Source organism: Giraffa tippelskirchi, chromosome 7 (genome assembly GCF_054371585.1).
Source record: "Giraffa tippelskirchi isolate mGirTip1 chromosome 7, T2T-mGirTip1v1.2.pri, whole genome shotgun sequence".
Taxonomy (NCBI): Eukaryota; Metazoa; Chordata; class Mammalia; order Artiodactyla; family Giraffidae; genus Giraffa; species Giraffa tippelskirchi.
The window spans coordinates 158,613,908-158,629,152 of NC_137281.1; the positions used below are offsets into that span (position 1 = coordinate 158,613,908).

Below are 15,245 nucleotides of genomic sequence, written 5' to 3' on the forward strand. Positions count from 1 at the left end.
ACGCCACCCTGGTAACTCACTAGTACTGCTGCTGTTTGTAAATAAACTCAGCACCCCTCAGGTTTAAAAGCTGCCTTGGGACCTCATTTTCCCCTTATGATATTTTCTGCATTTATCCAACCATCTCAGAAAGTGGTTTTCCTTAAAATTATGAGATGCAGAATGAAAAACCCATCAGGATTTAATGACCATATTTCAGCATCTTACCACTTAAAGGAACTTGGCTTTTTCAGTGCTTTTGCAACTGTGTAAACTGGAAGCGGATCAAGAAAGGTAGAGCGAGAGTTTGATTTTTTTTTCAACCACCACAAACCATGCATCAAAATTAAACTATTGATAGGGAGAAGGGGGGAAGGCAGGAGGAACCACGGGCGAGGAGATTGGAGAATATTCAACAGGACACTCCCTCATCCTAATAAAACACAATTAACTGAATTTCATCAAGGCTTCCATAAAAAATACACAAAGAATCAATATGAGGCATAAAAGCCAAAAGTGGGTTGTTATCTCTAAACCAGAGAAAACATTTCATTAGGCTAAAGGGCTTTATACCCCCATTGGGAAAATTGCTTTTTCCTCACTCCCCGCCCCCCCTTCACTTCTTACTACAGAAACTCAATTGAAAAGTCAATCATCAAAATCACTTAGCAAATGTCACAAGGTGCTGCCACTTTATAAATATTCTTCATGGAAAATCCAGGCCCCGGGAACGCTGGCCCCTTCTGGGTCCTCACTCACACTCCCCCGGCATCTTGCTGTCTTCACTTGTTCGCAGTTTTCTCTTTCTCTTTGCTCGTTTCTGTTGCTGTTGGAACCAGAAAGCCCGTTTTATAAGGTTATGGCAAACAGCTTTTCCCGCTAACATTTCAGTGTTCTTTAATAGCCACTGCACCGCTGAGCCCTCCCGGTACCCCGAGTTATAAATAAGCTTCGCTCTCAAGTCCCACTTGCCACGGCAAAAAAAAAAAAAAAAAATTCCTTTTTCAGGCTGCTAATCACATGCAGGGTAGTCTTTTCACATTTCTGCTCTGAAAAAGCCTGTTGCTTAACTTACCCTCTGCCCGGCAACAGTGCTGCTTTGGTTTACAGTCCTGCCGGCCCTTGAAGGACAAGGCACACCGTCTCCTTCCACAACCCACCAAAACACAAGTGGAGCCAAGTCACAGAAACCCCAGAAATGGAGGGTGACGATCAGACACACACACACACACGCACACACAGAGTCGACGCTGGAACTTAGCGAATCATCTGGAGATCTCAAGTCATTAAGTCTTAAACCAGAAAGAGCCTGATGTCAGGGTGCTATGCTTGGAAACCAATGACCTGACTCCTAGTAAATAGTAGCCACAGTAAAATAGCGATTGATGGGGTACCTCTGATGGGCACTTGGCAGGCCTTATCCTTCCACCTCTGAATTCTCTCGTCATTGCCTAGCTGTGGCAGCTGGGGCTGACCACTGCCCGTTCTGGGCCTAGCGATGGTAACCTTGCATGCAATACATCTGAACACGCTTGATCAGCCATCAGGTGCTTTAAGACAGGGAAGAATTATTTTGCCGGACACAGAGACTTCTTCTGCTCCCCATCAGTCTGTGTGCACATCCCTTTATTTGGATAACTGTACGAATCAGACTGTCCACAGACTTCTAACATTTTGCCTTGTCCATGCGGCTGTCTCCTAAAGGTGACAGATGGTGACAACAGCAGACAGCGCCGCACAGTCCTGAAGAACACGCCTGGCATTGGTCTACTGCTAATAATCCCTAGATTTGGAAACTCACCTCCGATCCTCTCAGGTCCTAACTCTTTTCCTGATCACCCAGCTCTTTCCGAAAGAACTTTTCATAACCAACAAAGTATCTAAATCTTAAGAGGACTTATCAAAAGGAATTTACTTAGTCCTGAAGGATGTTCTTTCCCTATGTCTTCTGGTATATTTCATTAGCGTGTAACCGTCATGAAAACCTCAGTGAACATTGCCAACAGCTCACACATAGCCTGGCACCCAGTGAAAACATAATGATCTAACATATTGCATCATTGAAATATCAAAAATCAGATTGTAGTTCATGTTTAATCGTGGTAGGAAAAGAAGCAATTGACTGCATCACAGAACTGAGTGAAAATCATGACTGACCAGTAATTACCAGGATCACAGCTATGTGGCTAATGTAGACTACTGCTGCTGCTGCTGCTAAGTCACTTCAGTCGTGTCCGACTCTGTGCAACCCCATAGACGGCAGCCCACCAGGCTCCGCTGTCCCTGGGATTTTCCAGGCAAGAACACTGGAGTGGGTTGCCATTGCCTTCTCCAATGTAGACTCGAGCCACTTAATAAGTACATACTTCCTGCCCTTTGAAGAACCAAAGCAAATGCTGGGATTAGTCAAGAAAGAGTGGTGGTAGCTAGTGAAGGACTTGAGCTTCCCTGGCGGCTCAGACGGGACAGAATCCACCTGCAATGCAGGAGACCTGGGCTCAATCCCCGGGTCAGGAAGGTCCCCTGGAGAAAGGAATGACTAACCACTCCAGCATTCTCAACCTGGAGAATTCCACGGACAGAGAAGCCATGGTTTCCCTGAGCAAACAGTCGGACGACTGCCTGACTAACACACACTCTAAATCACACGTGGATCTGAGTAATGATAGGAAGAATTATGGAAAGAAAGCCAATGTGATACTTCACACAGTAATAGTAAGAATTAGATAGTAGATATATAGTTTCGTTTATAATATTTTAACAGAATATTTGTATCCATTAAACCTTTGGGTTCCAACCTCTGATCAAAGAAACAAATCCACTTTCCTGTGCCAGAGAAAGCAAATGTGAGACTTTAACCATAATCATGCTGCCATCTAGTGGACAACCCTGAGAACTGAGACCTTCCATCTGGAAATTGGCGAACACGGATCAAAGATCCGCTGCTGCTGCTGCTAAGTCGCTTCAGTCGTGTCCGACTCTGTGCGACCCTGACGGCAGCCCACCAGGCTCCCCCGGCCCTGGGATTCTCCAGGCAAGAACACTGGAGTGGGTTGCCATTTCCTTCTCCAGTGCATGAAAGGGAAAAGTGAAAGTGAAGTCGCTCAGTTGTGTCCGACTCTTAGCGACCCCATGGACTGCAGCCTACCAGGCTCCTGCATCCATGGGATTTTCCAGGCAAGAGTACTGGAGTGGGCTGCCATTGCCTTCTCCCTTTGAAGACCTAAGGGTCTTCAAATATCTTTTTTCCTTTAGGAGGCTAATTTGTAGAATTCCTTGATAGACTTCTTTCAGTGTATATTAGAGAATTTTTACACTATTTCTACCTCCTGTCTTGGTAGAAGGATATTTTGAAATATGCCAGTGACACTTGGTGAGTCATAATAGAATTTCTGTTTATGTTTTTGTCTAAAAATGAGACGCTTCTCACAAGAGGAAATAGGTCCCCTGGAAAGAAATGTCATTGGAGGGGCAATCGCCTGCCTTTGGTTTACCTCCAAGGCGAGTCTTTGAGGAACTAGAGCTCAAACAGAAACTGTAACCAATCACTTCCTCTTTCTTTTTCTCCCTTTTTACTGTTGTCCTGAGACAGCGATGAGCACTGTTGCGTGACAAGCACGTTACAGTTGGAAAAGAGACATTTTACTGTAGCCCCTTTTCAGGCATGACTGTGCACTGAGGTCACGCCAGGGAGGAGGAGGACATGAATGAGAAAGAGGCGGGCTCCCTCCTCAGCTGCGCCGGATGAAGGAGTCATCTCATCTCTCCAAGCCTCAGTTTCTCCCTCTGCCCAAAAAGCAAGGGCATTAACGATGCAAGTAACTCCTCCCTCAAAAGCACATTCAGATACGTCTACATCCATAAGCTTAACTGCCCTAAGAGCAAAGCAAGTACTGTGCCAGGGTTACAAACATATATATATAAACACATAATATGAGTAAATACATAACATACACAATGTATTATTTTATGTATTACCTGCTATACATAAAATAATATATAATGTATAGATATTTTGGCTTCCCAGGTAGCTCCATGGTAAGGAAAGTGCTTGCCAATGCAGGAGATGTAAGAGACCCAAGTTCGATACCTGGGTCGGGAAGATCCCCTGGAGGAGGAAATGGCAACCCGCTCCAGTATTCTTGCCTGGAGAATCCCATGGACAGAGGAACCTGGCGGGCTACAGTCCACAGGGTCGCAAAGAGTCGGACACGACCGAGCACGCATGCCCAGAGTATATTTATGTATCCATTTGCGGAAATGATAAGCCAAAAAATGCTGTCTTTTTATCATTTTAATTAATCTACATTTTCGTGATACCTCCTATGTGCGACCGCAACGCAAGTCACACGTGGTGACCATCAGCGCAGTGTGGTTGACTCGATGCCTGCTTGGGAGCGGCGGCTCCGGGGCTGGCTCACCACAAGCCGCTGCAAAGACCGTTCTCCGTGGCTCCCGCCGGCTTCAAAGGAAGCGCTGTTCTACCTGCACGTCTCGGGGTGCTCTGTTCGGAGACGCCCCACTTGCAGGGGCGCTCTCTCGAGGACACGATCAGCTGCTGCTGAGCTGCTGGCAGCCGCCTTGTCCCCGCTCTGCGATGTCCCCATTCACTGCGCAGGAAGGGTGAGCTTTTGGTTTTAACTGCAATATGGAACTGGCCCTGATCTGGTCTAAAGCGGTTAGCAGGACTCCCCGGAGGCACCCAGATGTGTGCCCCTGAGGGTCCTCCAGCTCCCAGCTCTGGGGAGTCTGCGAGCCACCCCTGCCACCCACCCCCCAAGGTGCTAGCTTCTTTTTTTAAAAAAAAAAATTTATATTTATTTTTGCAGCACTGGGTCTTGGTTGCTGCCCACAGACTTTCTCTAGTTGCGGTGCACAGGCTCCTCATTGGGGTGACGTTTCTTGCTGCGGAGCACGGGCTTTAGGGCGCAGGCTTAGCTGCCCCACGGCATGTGGAATCTCCCTGGACCCGGGCCTGAACCCGTGTGCCTTGCCTGGGCAGGTGGATTCTTAACCAGCAGACCACCAGGGAAGCCCCAGCTCCCTGACCGCGGACGCTGGCGCCGTCTCTGTGTCGTCCTTCCTGCGCGTAGAACTTTCCAGGCCTAAAGGAGCTCACCGTGAGAAGGAAGCGGAAACAGGGGCCGTCTCCAAGAGGCCGAGCCCTCTTCTCCCCACTGGAGCGGACTTCCACCCCGTTCCCCCGGCCCTCCTCTTCCCCGCCGGGATAAGTAGGCCCACCCCAGGCAGCCCCCAGGCCCCCTGCCTGCCTCCATAGCCTGAGCAGCCTCGCGTGGCCGCCCGCTGGGGTCCGCTCCTCGGGGGTCCCCACGCCCGGCCCAGCTGCCGCTGCCGCTGCCGCTGTGTCCGGAAGCGCTCGGGAGCCCCACCCGCCTTCTCCAAACCCTCCGTCCGGCCCCAAGCTGAAGGACCCAGTGCCTCAGTTCGCCCCAAGCTGAAGGACCCAGTGCCTCAGTTCTCCAGATCTACCACCCCTAGACTCCTTCTGCAGAAGATGTTGATCTTACAGGCAAAAAGAGCTCAGCTGGGAGAGCATTAGACACCTCTGCCATGTATAGAGAAACCAGAAGCAGTAAAAAGGCCCCCAAACAGGAGCTGTTAAATTAAGGTCCGCAACCTCAACTGAATGCTCCATGGCCATTAAAACGTTATCCTTATGAAGCCCTATAAAAATATTCACAGTACATTTAACAATAATGCAAACTATAGAATAACGTTTTGAAGACCGCTTATGATGACGTCAAAATGTGCATGGGCAAGGGAATCCAGAAAGAGGGAAATTGCTTTGTTATTGGGATGTAAGTATGATGCGTTAATTATTTTAAATTTTTTAAATGTTCTTTTCATTGTTATGTGTTCTCGTATCAAATAAAATTTGACCTAAACAGGCAGGAAGAGCAGAATTTATTTAAAATTTCCATCTTAAGTGGTTAAAGTAAATGGAACACTAAAAATGATAGTGTCGAATTAAATACACCTACTACAAGTTTATGGGGCTTCCCTGGTGGCTCTGATGGTAAAGAATCTGCCTGCAATGCAGGAGACTGAGGTTCAATCCCTGGGTCGGGAAGATCCCCCGGAGAAAGGAAAGGCTACCCACTGCAATATTCTGGCCTGAGAATTCCACGGACAGAGGAGCCTGGTGGGCTACAGTCCATGGGGTTGCAAAGAGCTGGACACAAGAATATTTATCATTTCCAAAGCACTCAGTACATGTCAGGCTTAGCTCAGTGTAAGCATCTTCTCATTTAACCTGATAACAATACTCACAGGATTAATTAACCCAGTTTCACACATAAGAAACTTGCAGTCCCAAGAAGGGAAGTGGTGTGCCCAAGATCAGACCAGTTTGCCTTCCAACCCAACATAGGGGAGGGACAGGGTAGGTTCACTAACATCGCATGATCTGTTCCTAACACGGCCAAGCACCTACAGAGTGTTAACATGAAAGTTTGGTGAAGTTTTCTGCCCTGGTTAGCAGTGCGGCATGCCCCGATACTTCATGCGGGTAATTTATATTAGTGGAAAATGCTTAAAAGCAGATTACACTTTTCACTTTACCTATCTCTAAACTGCACTTAATGGGCTACAGGTAAACTATGTGATTTGTATTAAAATGGACTTTTACTGCATCCTAAATAGCTGTGATACCTTTGCTGTGAATTTTAAATGTGCACTGCCTTTATTTCCACTCTGAAAATACAGTTTATATGATTCCTTGCTAATCCATTTCTTTCTTATCTGATTAGTACTTGATGACTCAAGTTCAGCAGCTGACACAAACTAATGATTCTCTCAACAGTGGAATTGGGAAGGGGAAGTGTGACCCATGAGAAAAGAGACCCTGTGATGCTATAGACCAAGTCATATCTGCAGAGGCATTTAAGACTTCAAGGAAACACTCTACTCATGTTTTATCAGTTAGCCACTTGGAACCTTGCATGAAATTATAATTCATCTTACACAACTGGTGTCCTAGGTGTTCCAAGTAAAACAGGTTACTTTTATTGAATTATATCTTTTAGCCCTTGAATAAAAACCCTATTGAAAAGGCCCTGCATCGAAAGCCACTACAAAAGATCATACCCTCACTTCCAACAATTTTGTCTGCTAAAATTAGGTTAAAGTGCCTTTGATAAACCTAGAGAAAGAAATGGAAACCCACTCCAGTATTCTTACCTGGAGAATCCCATGGACAGAGGAGACTGTCGGGCTACAGTCCATGGGGTTGCAAAGAGTCAGACATGACTGAGCACACACACATGCCTTTGATGAGGGAAGAGAAAGTTGTCACAAAGATGATAACCAGAGAGGAATATAACAGCAGAGGAACAAAGCAGATGATATGCTTTGTTTAGAGCGGAGGGCAATTATGGTTAGATTATCAGTCTTTTAACCCCTGGCCTTTATATTCTGGGCTTCCCAGGTGGCCCTAATGGTAAAGAATCCGCCTGCCAGTGAAGGATGCAAGAGATGCAAATTAGATCCCTGGGTCGGGAAGATCTCCTGGAGGAGGAAATGGCACACAACTCCATTATCATTGCTTGGAAAACTCCACGGACAGAGGAACCTGGCGGGCTGTGGTCCATGAGGCCACAAAGAGTCGGACACGACTGAGCGAGTGGGCACTTTGTGAAAGTCGCTCAGTCGCGTCCGACTCTTTGCGACCCCACGGACTATACAGTCCATGGAATTCTCCAGGCCACAATGCTGGAGTGGGTAGCCTCTCCCTTCTCCAGCGGATCTTCCCAAGCCAGGAATAGAACTGGGGTCTCCAGGTGGGCACTTTATATTCTACCAAAAGCTAGTGGAACTTTCATAACACATGGAGAACTCATCACTGGCATCACCATGCCCCTTCTCATCTGGACAAGATTGGCTGTAACTCCCACTTCATTTCAACAGTCCACAAGATGTCTGGGGATTAATGCCTTTCCGCTGACGATGTAGGGTCCTGCTTCTGCTGAATTTGCTACATTTCTGATTTATCTCCTCATCTAGTCCCTGTTCTGCTCTGCACCAACCCTCCCTGGGGGCATGTCAGTCTCCTCCATCCGCACAGACCAATCTGTCTCTGTCTCTCTCGGCTTCTCTCTCTCTCACACACACACATACACACCCTACTCACACACATGCTTACATATATCATACATGCATACACACAACCATGCACACATGTGAATACGTGCACACATACAGTCACACAAGCTCATCACTTAATAAAAGTCATGGGGCTTCCCTGGTGGCTCAGTGGTAAGGAATCCGCCCACCAAGGCAGGGGATGCAGGTTTGATCCCTGGCCCGGGAAGATCCCACAGGCCACGGAGCAACTAAACCCGTGGGCCACAACTCCTGAGCCTGTGCTCTAGAGCTGGGGAGCCATAAATACTGAAGCTCACGTGCCACAACTCCTGAAGTCCATGCACCACAACCATACTCGTCACAACTAAAGAAAAAGCCAGCCCAGCAACCAAGACCCAGCACAGCCAAAAATAAGTAAATAAATAAAAACGCTTTTAAAAAGGCATACATTTGTGTGCACAATGTACCTCACTAAATATTTCAACAAATCAGGAGGTGGGAGAGCTACGTCCCTAACATGCAGTCCCGTGGTACTGACCACTTGTCATCTCTGCTGCATAAAACCCCTTTGAGCTCCTTACCAGCAGGTGCACCAGGGACACGTATTGTTTGTGGCAACCTGACAAGGTCACAAGATGCCCAGAAACCCAGTTAAGCATCATCTGGGGGCATGTCTGTGACGGGGTTTCTTAGAGCTTAGCGTTTGAATTGAGATGGGCTGAGCAAGGCAGACAGCCCTCTCCAGTGGTGGGTGGGCATCACCCAATCTTTCGAGGGTCTGAACAGAACAAAAACATGGAGGCAGGTGGATTGAATTCACTCAGCCTGTTTGAACTGGGACATTGGGCTTCTGCCTTTGGTGCTCCTGGTTCTTAGGCTTTCGCAGCTTGACTAAATCTCCATCTTGCAGACAACAGGCCATAGGATTTCTCAGCCTCCATAATTATGGGCTGGCTGCTGGCTGCGAGCACGCTCAGACGTGTCCGACTCTTTGCAACCCTGTGGACTGTAGCCCACCAGCCCATGGGATTCTCCAGGCAAGAATACTGGAGTGGGTTGCCATTTCCTCCTCCAGAGGATCTTTCCGATCCAGGGATTGAACCCACATCTCCTGCATTGGCAGGCAGATTCTTTACCACTGCGCCACCTGGGAAGCCCAACTATGGATGCCAATTCTTATAATAAATGTCCTTCTAGATATACATATACACCCCCATCCTACTGGTTTTGTTTATCTGGAGAACCCTGACTAATAGAATAGAAGCACTTCACTCTTGTTTGGCCTCTGGACCCCTCTCCAACTCCATCCCCCCTTCTCCTTTGCCTGAAGTCTTGGTATCTACGTGAAATTCCTTGGATCCTCTTAACTCCTAACAGCCCTCAGTGCTTCCCCTTCTATTCCCAGATGACCTGTCAAAGTACTTTCATAAAGTAGCTCCCTTCCTGGGAAGATTTCTGGTAACAGATATTAATATAACACATTCTTTGCTTCTCTCCCCCTGCCTGCTTTTTTCATGTCTTCTTTCTCCCTGACCTACTTTGTCCTGGGAGCCAGGACAATAAACAAAGGCTGTATTATGGATTTGATAAAGCCTAGTAACACAAAGAATCACTATATACATTTATAACCATTCTATCTTTATGGATATCCCATAACTTAAAGGGCTTTTCTGCCCTCTGCTGTGTTAAACACACCGGGCTAACCTGTATATTCCTTGACTGGAGTTTCGAATTATCTAGAATCCCCATCAATTCCATGGCTCTCAGCTCTATTGAGGGATAGCAAGTCATCCCCCAACAATAAGAGTTGAAGCCTAGAAGACATGTTTAGTAATCCAAGAAGAAAGATAAATTAGGAAAACCATCACATTTATAATTGCATCAAAAACAATAAAATACCTAGATATAAATCTAACAAAGTGTTGGACCATAAAGAAGGCTGATCACTGAAGAATTGATGCTTTTGAACTGTGGTGTTGGAGAAGACTCTTGCGAGTCCCTTGGACTGCAAGGAGATCCAACCAGTCCATCCTAAAGGAGATCAGTCCTGGGTGTTCATTGGAAGGACTGATGTTGAAGCTGAAACTCCAATACTTTGGCCACCTGCTGCAAAGAGCTGACTCATTGGAAAAGACCCTGATGCTGGGAAGGATTGGGGGCAGGAGGAGAAGGGGACTACAGAGGATGAGATGGTTGGATGGCATCACTGACTCAATGGACATGAGTTTGAGCAGGCTCTGGAAGAGAGCGGAGGACAGGGAGGCCGGGCGTGCTGCGGTCCATGGGGTCGCAAAGAGTCGGACACGACTGAGCGACGGAACAACAAACAACGGGGAGTGAGCCTTGGGCTCAGGGGAGGCTGCTCACCTAGAACCAGCGGCGGAAGCCACAGCCGCCTGGGGTCCTGTTCCAGGAGACTCAGAGGAAGCTCCTCTTGGAAACTGACAGTTGTCCTTGGATCCGCGCACAGAGGCTGCCCAGAGCAGCACCACTGAGGTTTCAGAAAGGGGAGGCGGAGGACCCTGCTAATGGCCAGTCGCTGTTTCCTCTGCTGCGGGTCTTGAGGAAGTGAAACTGTCCTCTTATTTATAGATCTGCTTAAACACAGGTCAACAATGTAAGAAAAAAAACGTCGTCATTGAGAAAATGAAAAATCAAGTCACAAAGTGAAAACATATTATATATAAATATATGTGTGTATATGTGTGTATATATATATGACAAAGGACTTGTATTTCTGGTGAAATTCCTACAACTTAATCAAAGGAATTCCTTTCATTAAAAATTCGTACAACTCAATAAAAACCAAACAACCCAATAAAGACGCTTGATCGTCTTCTGTGAGCACGTTTGTGCTTTTCTCCCTTTCCTGTTCTATCATCGGAAACATTGTCCCCAAACTCCTATGAATTCTCCATCTCTGACTAAAAATCGAAACACATCTCTGTTTAAAAGAAGTGATTCCCTCTGTTAATACCTACGAATTATATTAAATACCAAAAAAAAAAAAAAAAATCCAAGATGATGTTTGAGAGGGGGTGAGCCAAGTGCCTGATTCCATATCAAACAGAAGCCTGCCCCAGACTCTGCTTAGCGGGAACCAGCGGGGCCATGCCAGCAAGAGGGATTTCAGGGTAATCCAGCAGGAGTGGGCATGGCGGGGACAGCTGGAGTGTGGCTTTCAAACCTCGGTCCCTCGTGCCAAACACTCAGATAGAACAGAGCAGGGAAAAAATAGAACAAAGGCCTGAGCAGATGTGAGCTCAGAACGCCAGGGGTCATCTTTGCTGGGATCCGAAAGGAGACAGGAGGAGGGGACCGGCTTCCCGCTTCCGCGGCCTTAAGCCTGGAGCCGGGTCCAGGGCCGAAGATGAGCCGCAAAACAGACGCTGCTGCCTCCCGCCTGAGACCTCCTCCTTCTACAGGTCCTCGGTCCCCTCCCTCTCACCTCTGCCCACCCTCCCTCTCGCTCCAGGATTGCTCCGCACACGATCACCGGCTGGCAAAAGGCCGTCCCTGGTGCTTCTGCCTCCCTGGGAAAGCCAGGATGCTTCCCCCAGCTCTCGGGGCGAGGGGTGCTGCATTTTCCCTGCAAATGGGGGGAAGCTGCTCTCTTGGCCTGGAGACGTCGTCCTGCTCCGGGAAGAGGACAAGGGGGGCGGGGGTCTGTGATGGGCCTAAGCTCTTCTTCGAAACGGTTCCTCTTTGTTCCGGCAACCATTCTCTGACTCTGCTGGCTTCCCTTTTCAGCACAAAGGGAGCCGCTTAGCCACGGATTATGGGCAATTTGGGAGGCACGATTTCCCCGCCAAGTTGCAAAGAAAAGGTCGGGCGATAAAGGGATCGGGGAAGGGGGTTCGCTGATAGCAAGGCAGCAGGAACCATAGGGGGACACGGCAGGAGGGTCCACGAGGCAAAGGGCTCTCCAGCTGAGAGAGCCGCGGGAAGCCCCTTCCCAGCCCGCACCCCGGCCGCTGCGCCGGCAGCATCCTCTGACTCCCGGCCCTGAGCCCGCCCCGCGCGCCCCGCTCCTCTCCCGCGGGCACGCCTCAGCCTCCCCGGACGGCTCCTCTCCTCTCCTCTCCGCCCTCCTCTTCCCGACTCCGGATTCAGAACATCCCGGGGCTCCATCCATCCTCCGACCTCTCTCCTACACGGCTCTCTCTCCCTAACCGATCGCATCCACGCTGCGAGGACCATCCACGTGCTGTGTGTGTGTGTGTGTGTGTGTTAGTTCCTAAGTCGTGTCCGACGCTCTGCAACCCCATAGACTGTAGCCCACCAGGCCCCTCTGTCCACGGGATTCTCCAGGCAAGAACACGAGTGGGTTTCCATCTCCTTCTCCAAAAGGAACTACAGAAAGAAAGAAAGTGAAGTCGCTCAGTCGTGTCTGACTCTTTGTGACTCCATGGACTATAGCCCACCAGTCTCCTCCATCCATGGAATTTTCCAGGCAAGAGTACTGGAGTGGGTTGCCATTTCCTTCTCCTATCCACGTGCTGAGGACGTGCGAATCTGTGACACCAGGTCGCCCACCTTCATCCCAGACTCATCCATCCAGCCTCCTGCCCCACAGCCTTATCTGAACGTCTGACAGGCATCTCACACCTTAAGTGTCCCAAACAGAACTCCTGGTCTTCTGCCCCAAACCTACTCCTCCTCTTATTTATCTCAGGAGACGGAAGAGCCATCCTTTCCACTGCTCAGTCTACAATCGAAGAGTCATCCTCAAACTACTTAGACCCTCAGCCAAGCCTGTTGGTCAATGTCTAAATCCATCTAGAATCCATCTAAATCCCATCCTGGTACCAGCCACCCTCCGTCTGCCTGGGGACCTTCCAACTGGTCCCCAAGTTTCCACGCTTTCTGCAGGGTGCTCCACTGCAACTCTAGAGCATACCGTTTCCCTGCTTAAATCTTCCAGGGATTTCTAACCTCACTCCGCATAAACCCCTGCCTGACCCATCCTCAGCTGTCCACCATGTACTGTTTTTATTCTTAGCACTTCGTCATACCTGCCATGTTATATATCTGTTTTATTGTCTAGAACAGGCATCAACAAACTGCTGCACCCAGGCCAACATCCAGTCCATAAATAAATTTCAATTGGAGACAGTCATGTCCACTCATTTATATTTTATCTATGGAGGCTTAAGTGCTAAAACAGTAGTGCTGAAAGTTGTACCCAGAGACCTATGGCCTGCAAAGCCTAAAATATTTATGTCTGACCATTTACACACAAAGAAATTTGCTTATCTCTGATCTAAGAATGTAAACTCCACGGAAACAGGGACCTTGTAAATGCTCAATGAATACTTGTTAAATAAATAATAAGCAAATGTAAGTGCAAAGTAGTGACTGGGTTTCTAAGAAAGATATCAAAACGTGACATCTACACATGGGTTATCCTACAAAAGACAACCATTGTAATGATAAGGTAACGGGGGTAGACCTCACTGAAAATAGATTCCAGTCTTTCAATGCTGTAAATGGTTTCTGTTTCCTAAGGGAGGAGTCTTGAATTTACTTTCAGGGAAGACCCTGTTTTGATTTAAGAAAATGTATCTTAGCAGCTCCCCCCCTATTGCCCCTGGGGAAAGACCTACACGCAGCAGAGTAACCTGAATGCTGATGTCCCAAGCAGACTCATTTAATAATGCAAGTAGGCTGTGTCTTTCAGCGGACGGATGGGCTTTATATTAAGGTTAGGCAAAAACAAAATTCATCTTCTCTTCAGATGCCAAGATAAGCTTGTCCTGGACCCTGACGGAGGGAGCCACCTGGGACCTCCAGGCTACCCTGTCTTAGGAGGCGGCCGGCCAGGAGGTGGCCAGGGAAGCGGCCCTCAGAGGGACCGCTCTGGCCCAGTGGGTTGTAGATAAGGACACGCGGCGGCTTTCAGTTACACTCTGTGGTTTCTGGGTCTCTGATCTTCTCCTAGAAATTAGAGAAAGAAGTTGGCCCAGGGCAAGAGAGAAGAGAAAAAGAGAGGACAGTTTATGCTCCTGAAGCACGCAGGGGGAGCTAGAGAGGACCACCAAGTCAGGGAGCCATGCCCACCGACAGCCCCCTCCAAGGGCCCCGTAATGAGACTCACGGGGGATGGGTGGGCACCGGGAAACAGTAGAGAGAACCGGGCACAGTTTTTCTGGGCACCGTTGAGAGAAGCCCCTCAGACAGCTCCCAGAACTCCCCAGGGGAAGGGACTCGGGCTAAGACCGTGCAAAATTACAGGGAGGATACTTCAAGAGGAAAACAGGAGCTCACTGTGGATCACGGCTTTTTGAGAGCAGGACATTTAGCTCATAATAAAATTAGCAATTTAAAGAGTATTGTTTTAATGGCCCCCCTTGAGTATTCACATATTTATTCATTCAGTATACACTGAGTGTCTGCCACATGCCCATCACTGGGCTGGTAAGAGAGGATAGTGACCCCAACAGACGTGGCTGGTTTTGGAAGCTTGTGGTCCAGTGGAGAAGGCTGATGATAAACAGCAATTAAACCAATGTTTAGTAGTCGTAGTATTAGTCGCTGAGTCGTGTCCGACTCTTTGCGACCCCATGGACTGTACCCTGCCAGGCTCCTCTGTCCATGGGATTCTCCAGGCAAGAATACTGGAGTGGGTAACCATTCCTTCTCCAGGGGATCTTCCGGACTCAGGGATCGAACCTGGGTCTCCTGCATTGCAGGCAGATTCTTCATCATCTGAGCCACCTGGGAAGCCCAAACAAATGCGTATGCACTTGTAAATTCTACAAAGCAGGAGCACAGGAAGGGAAACACAGTGAAAGAGAATGTGGAAGGGAGGAAGGAGAGAAGAAAGAGAGGAAGAAGGGAGGGTGGGAGGCGAGAGAAGGCGAGGAAGGGAGGGGAAATCAAGAAACAAAAAAGAGAGTGGATTTTCCAACTCCTTCACACTCCTGACTTCATCCCACCCACTGCGATTTTCTAGTCCAAGGAGCATGTCCTATTCATAGCTGAGTGGCTGGGTGACTCGACCTTACATCCCAAATGGATCTCCTTCCTGTGATCAGAAGAGGAGCCCCCAAGGCCTGTTCCACACAATCACGACACCTCAGACAAACGGGAAGGAGAGAGCTTCTCTTCACGGCCTCGTTCACCAGACCCCGGTGACTTCTAGGCAACTCGCTAAACATGGG

General features: G+C 48.4%; 1 protein-coding gene across 6 annotated transcripts in view; it reads right to left on the reverse strand.

The window, feature by feature from the left end:
• Positions 1-13,756: 13,756 nt before the first annotated feature.
• GALC (galactosylceramidase) overlaps positions 13,757-15,245 on the reverse strand; it is a 77,783-nt gene continuing 76,294 nt past the window's right edge. For all 6 annotated transcript variants that reach the window (XR_014059495.1, XR_014059493.1, XR_014059501.1 and 3 more), the window contains one exon: positions 13,757-14,019. Coding sequence is in view for 1 of the 6 variants with exons in the window: in XM_081510295.1 (XP_081366421.1) it covers positions 13,985-14,019 (35 nt within the window). In the remaining 5 variants the exon portion in view is untranslated. The remainder of the gene's footprint in view (positions 14,020-15,245) is intronic.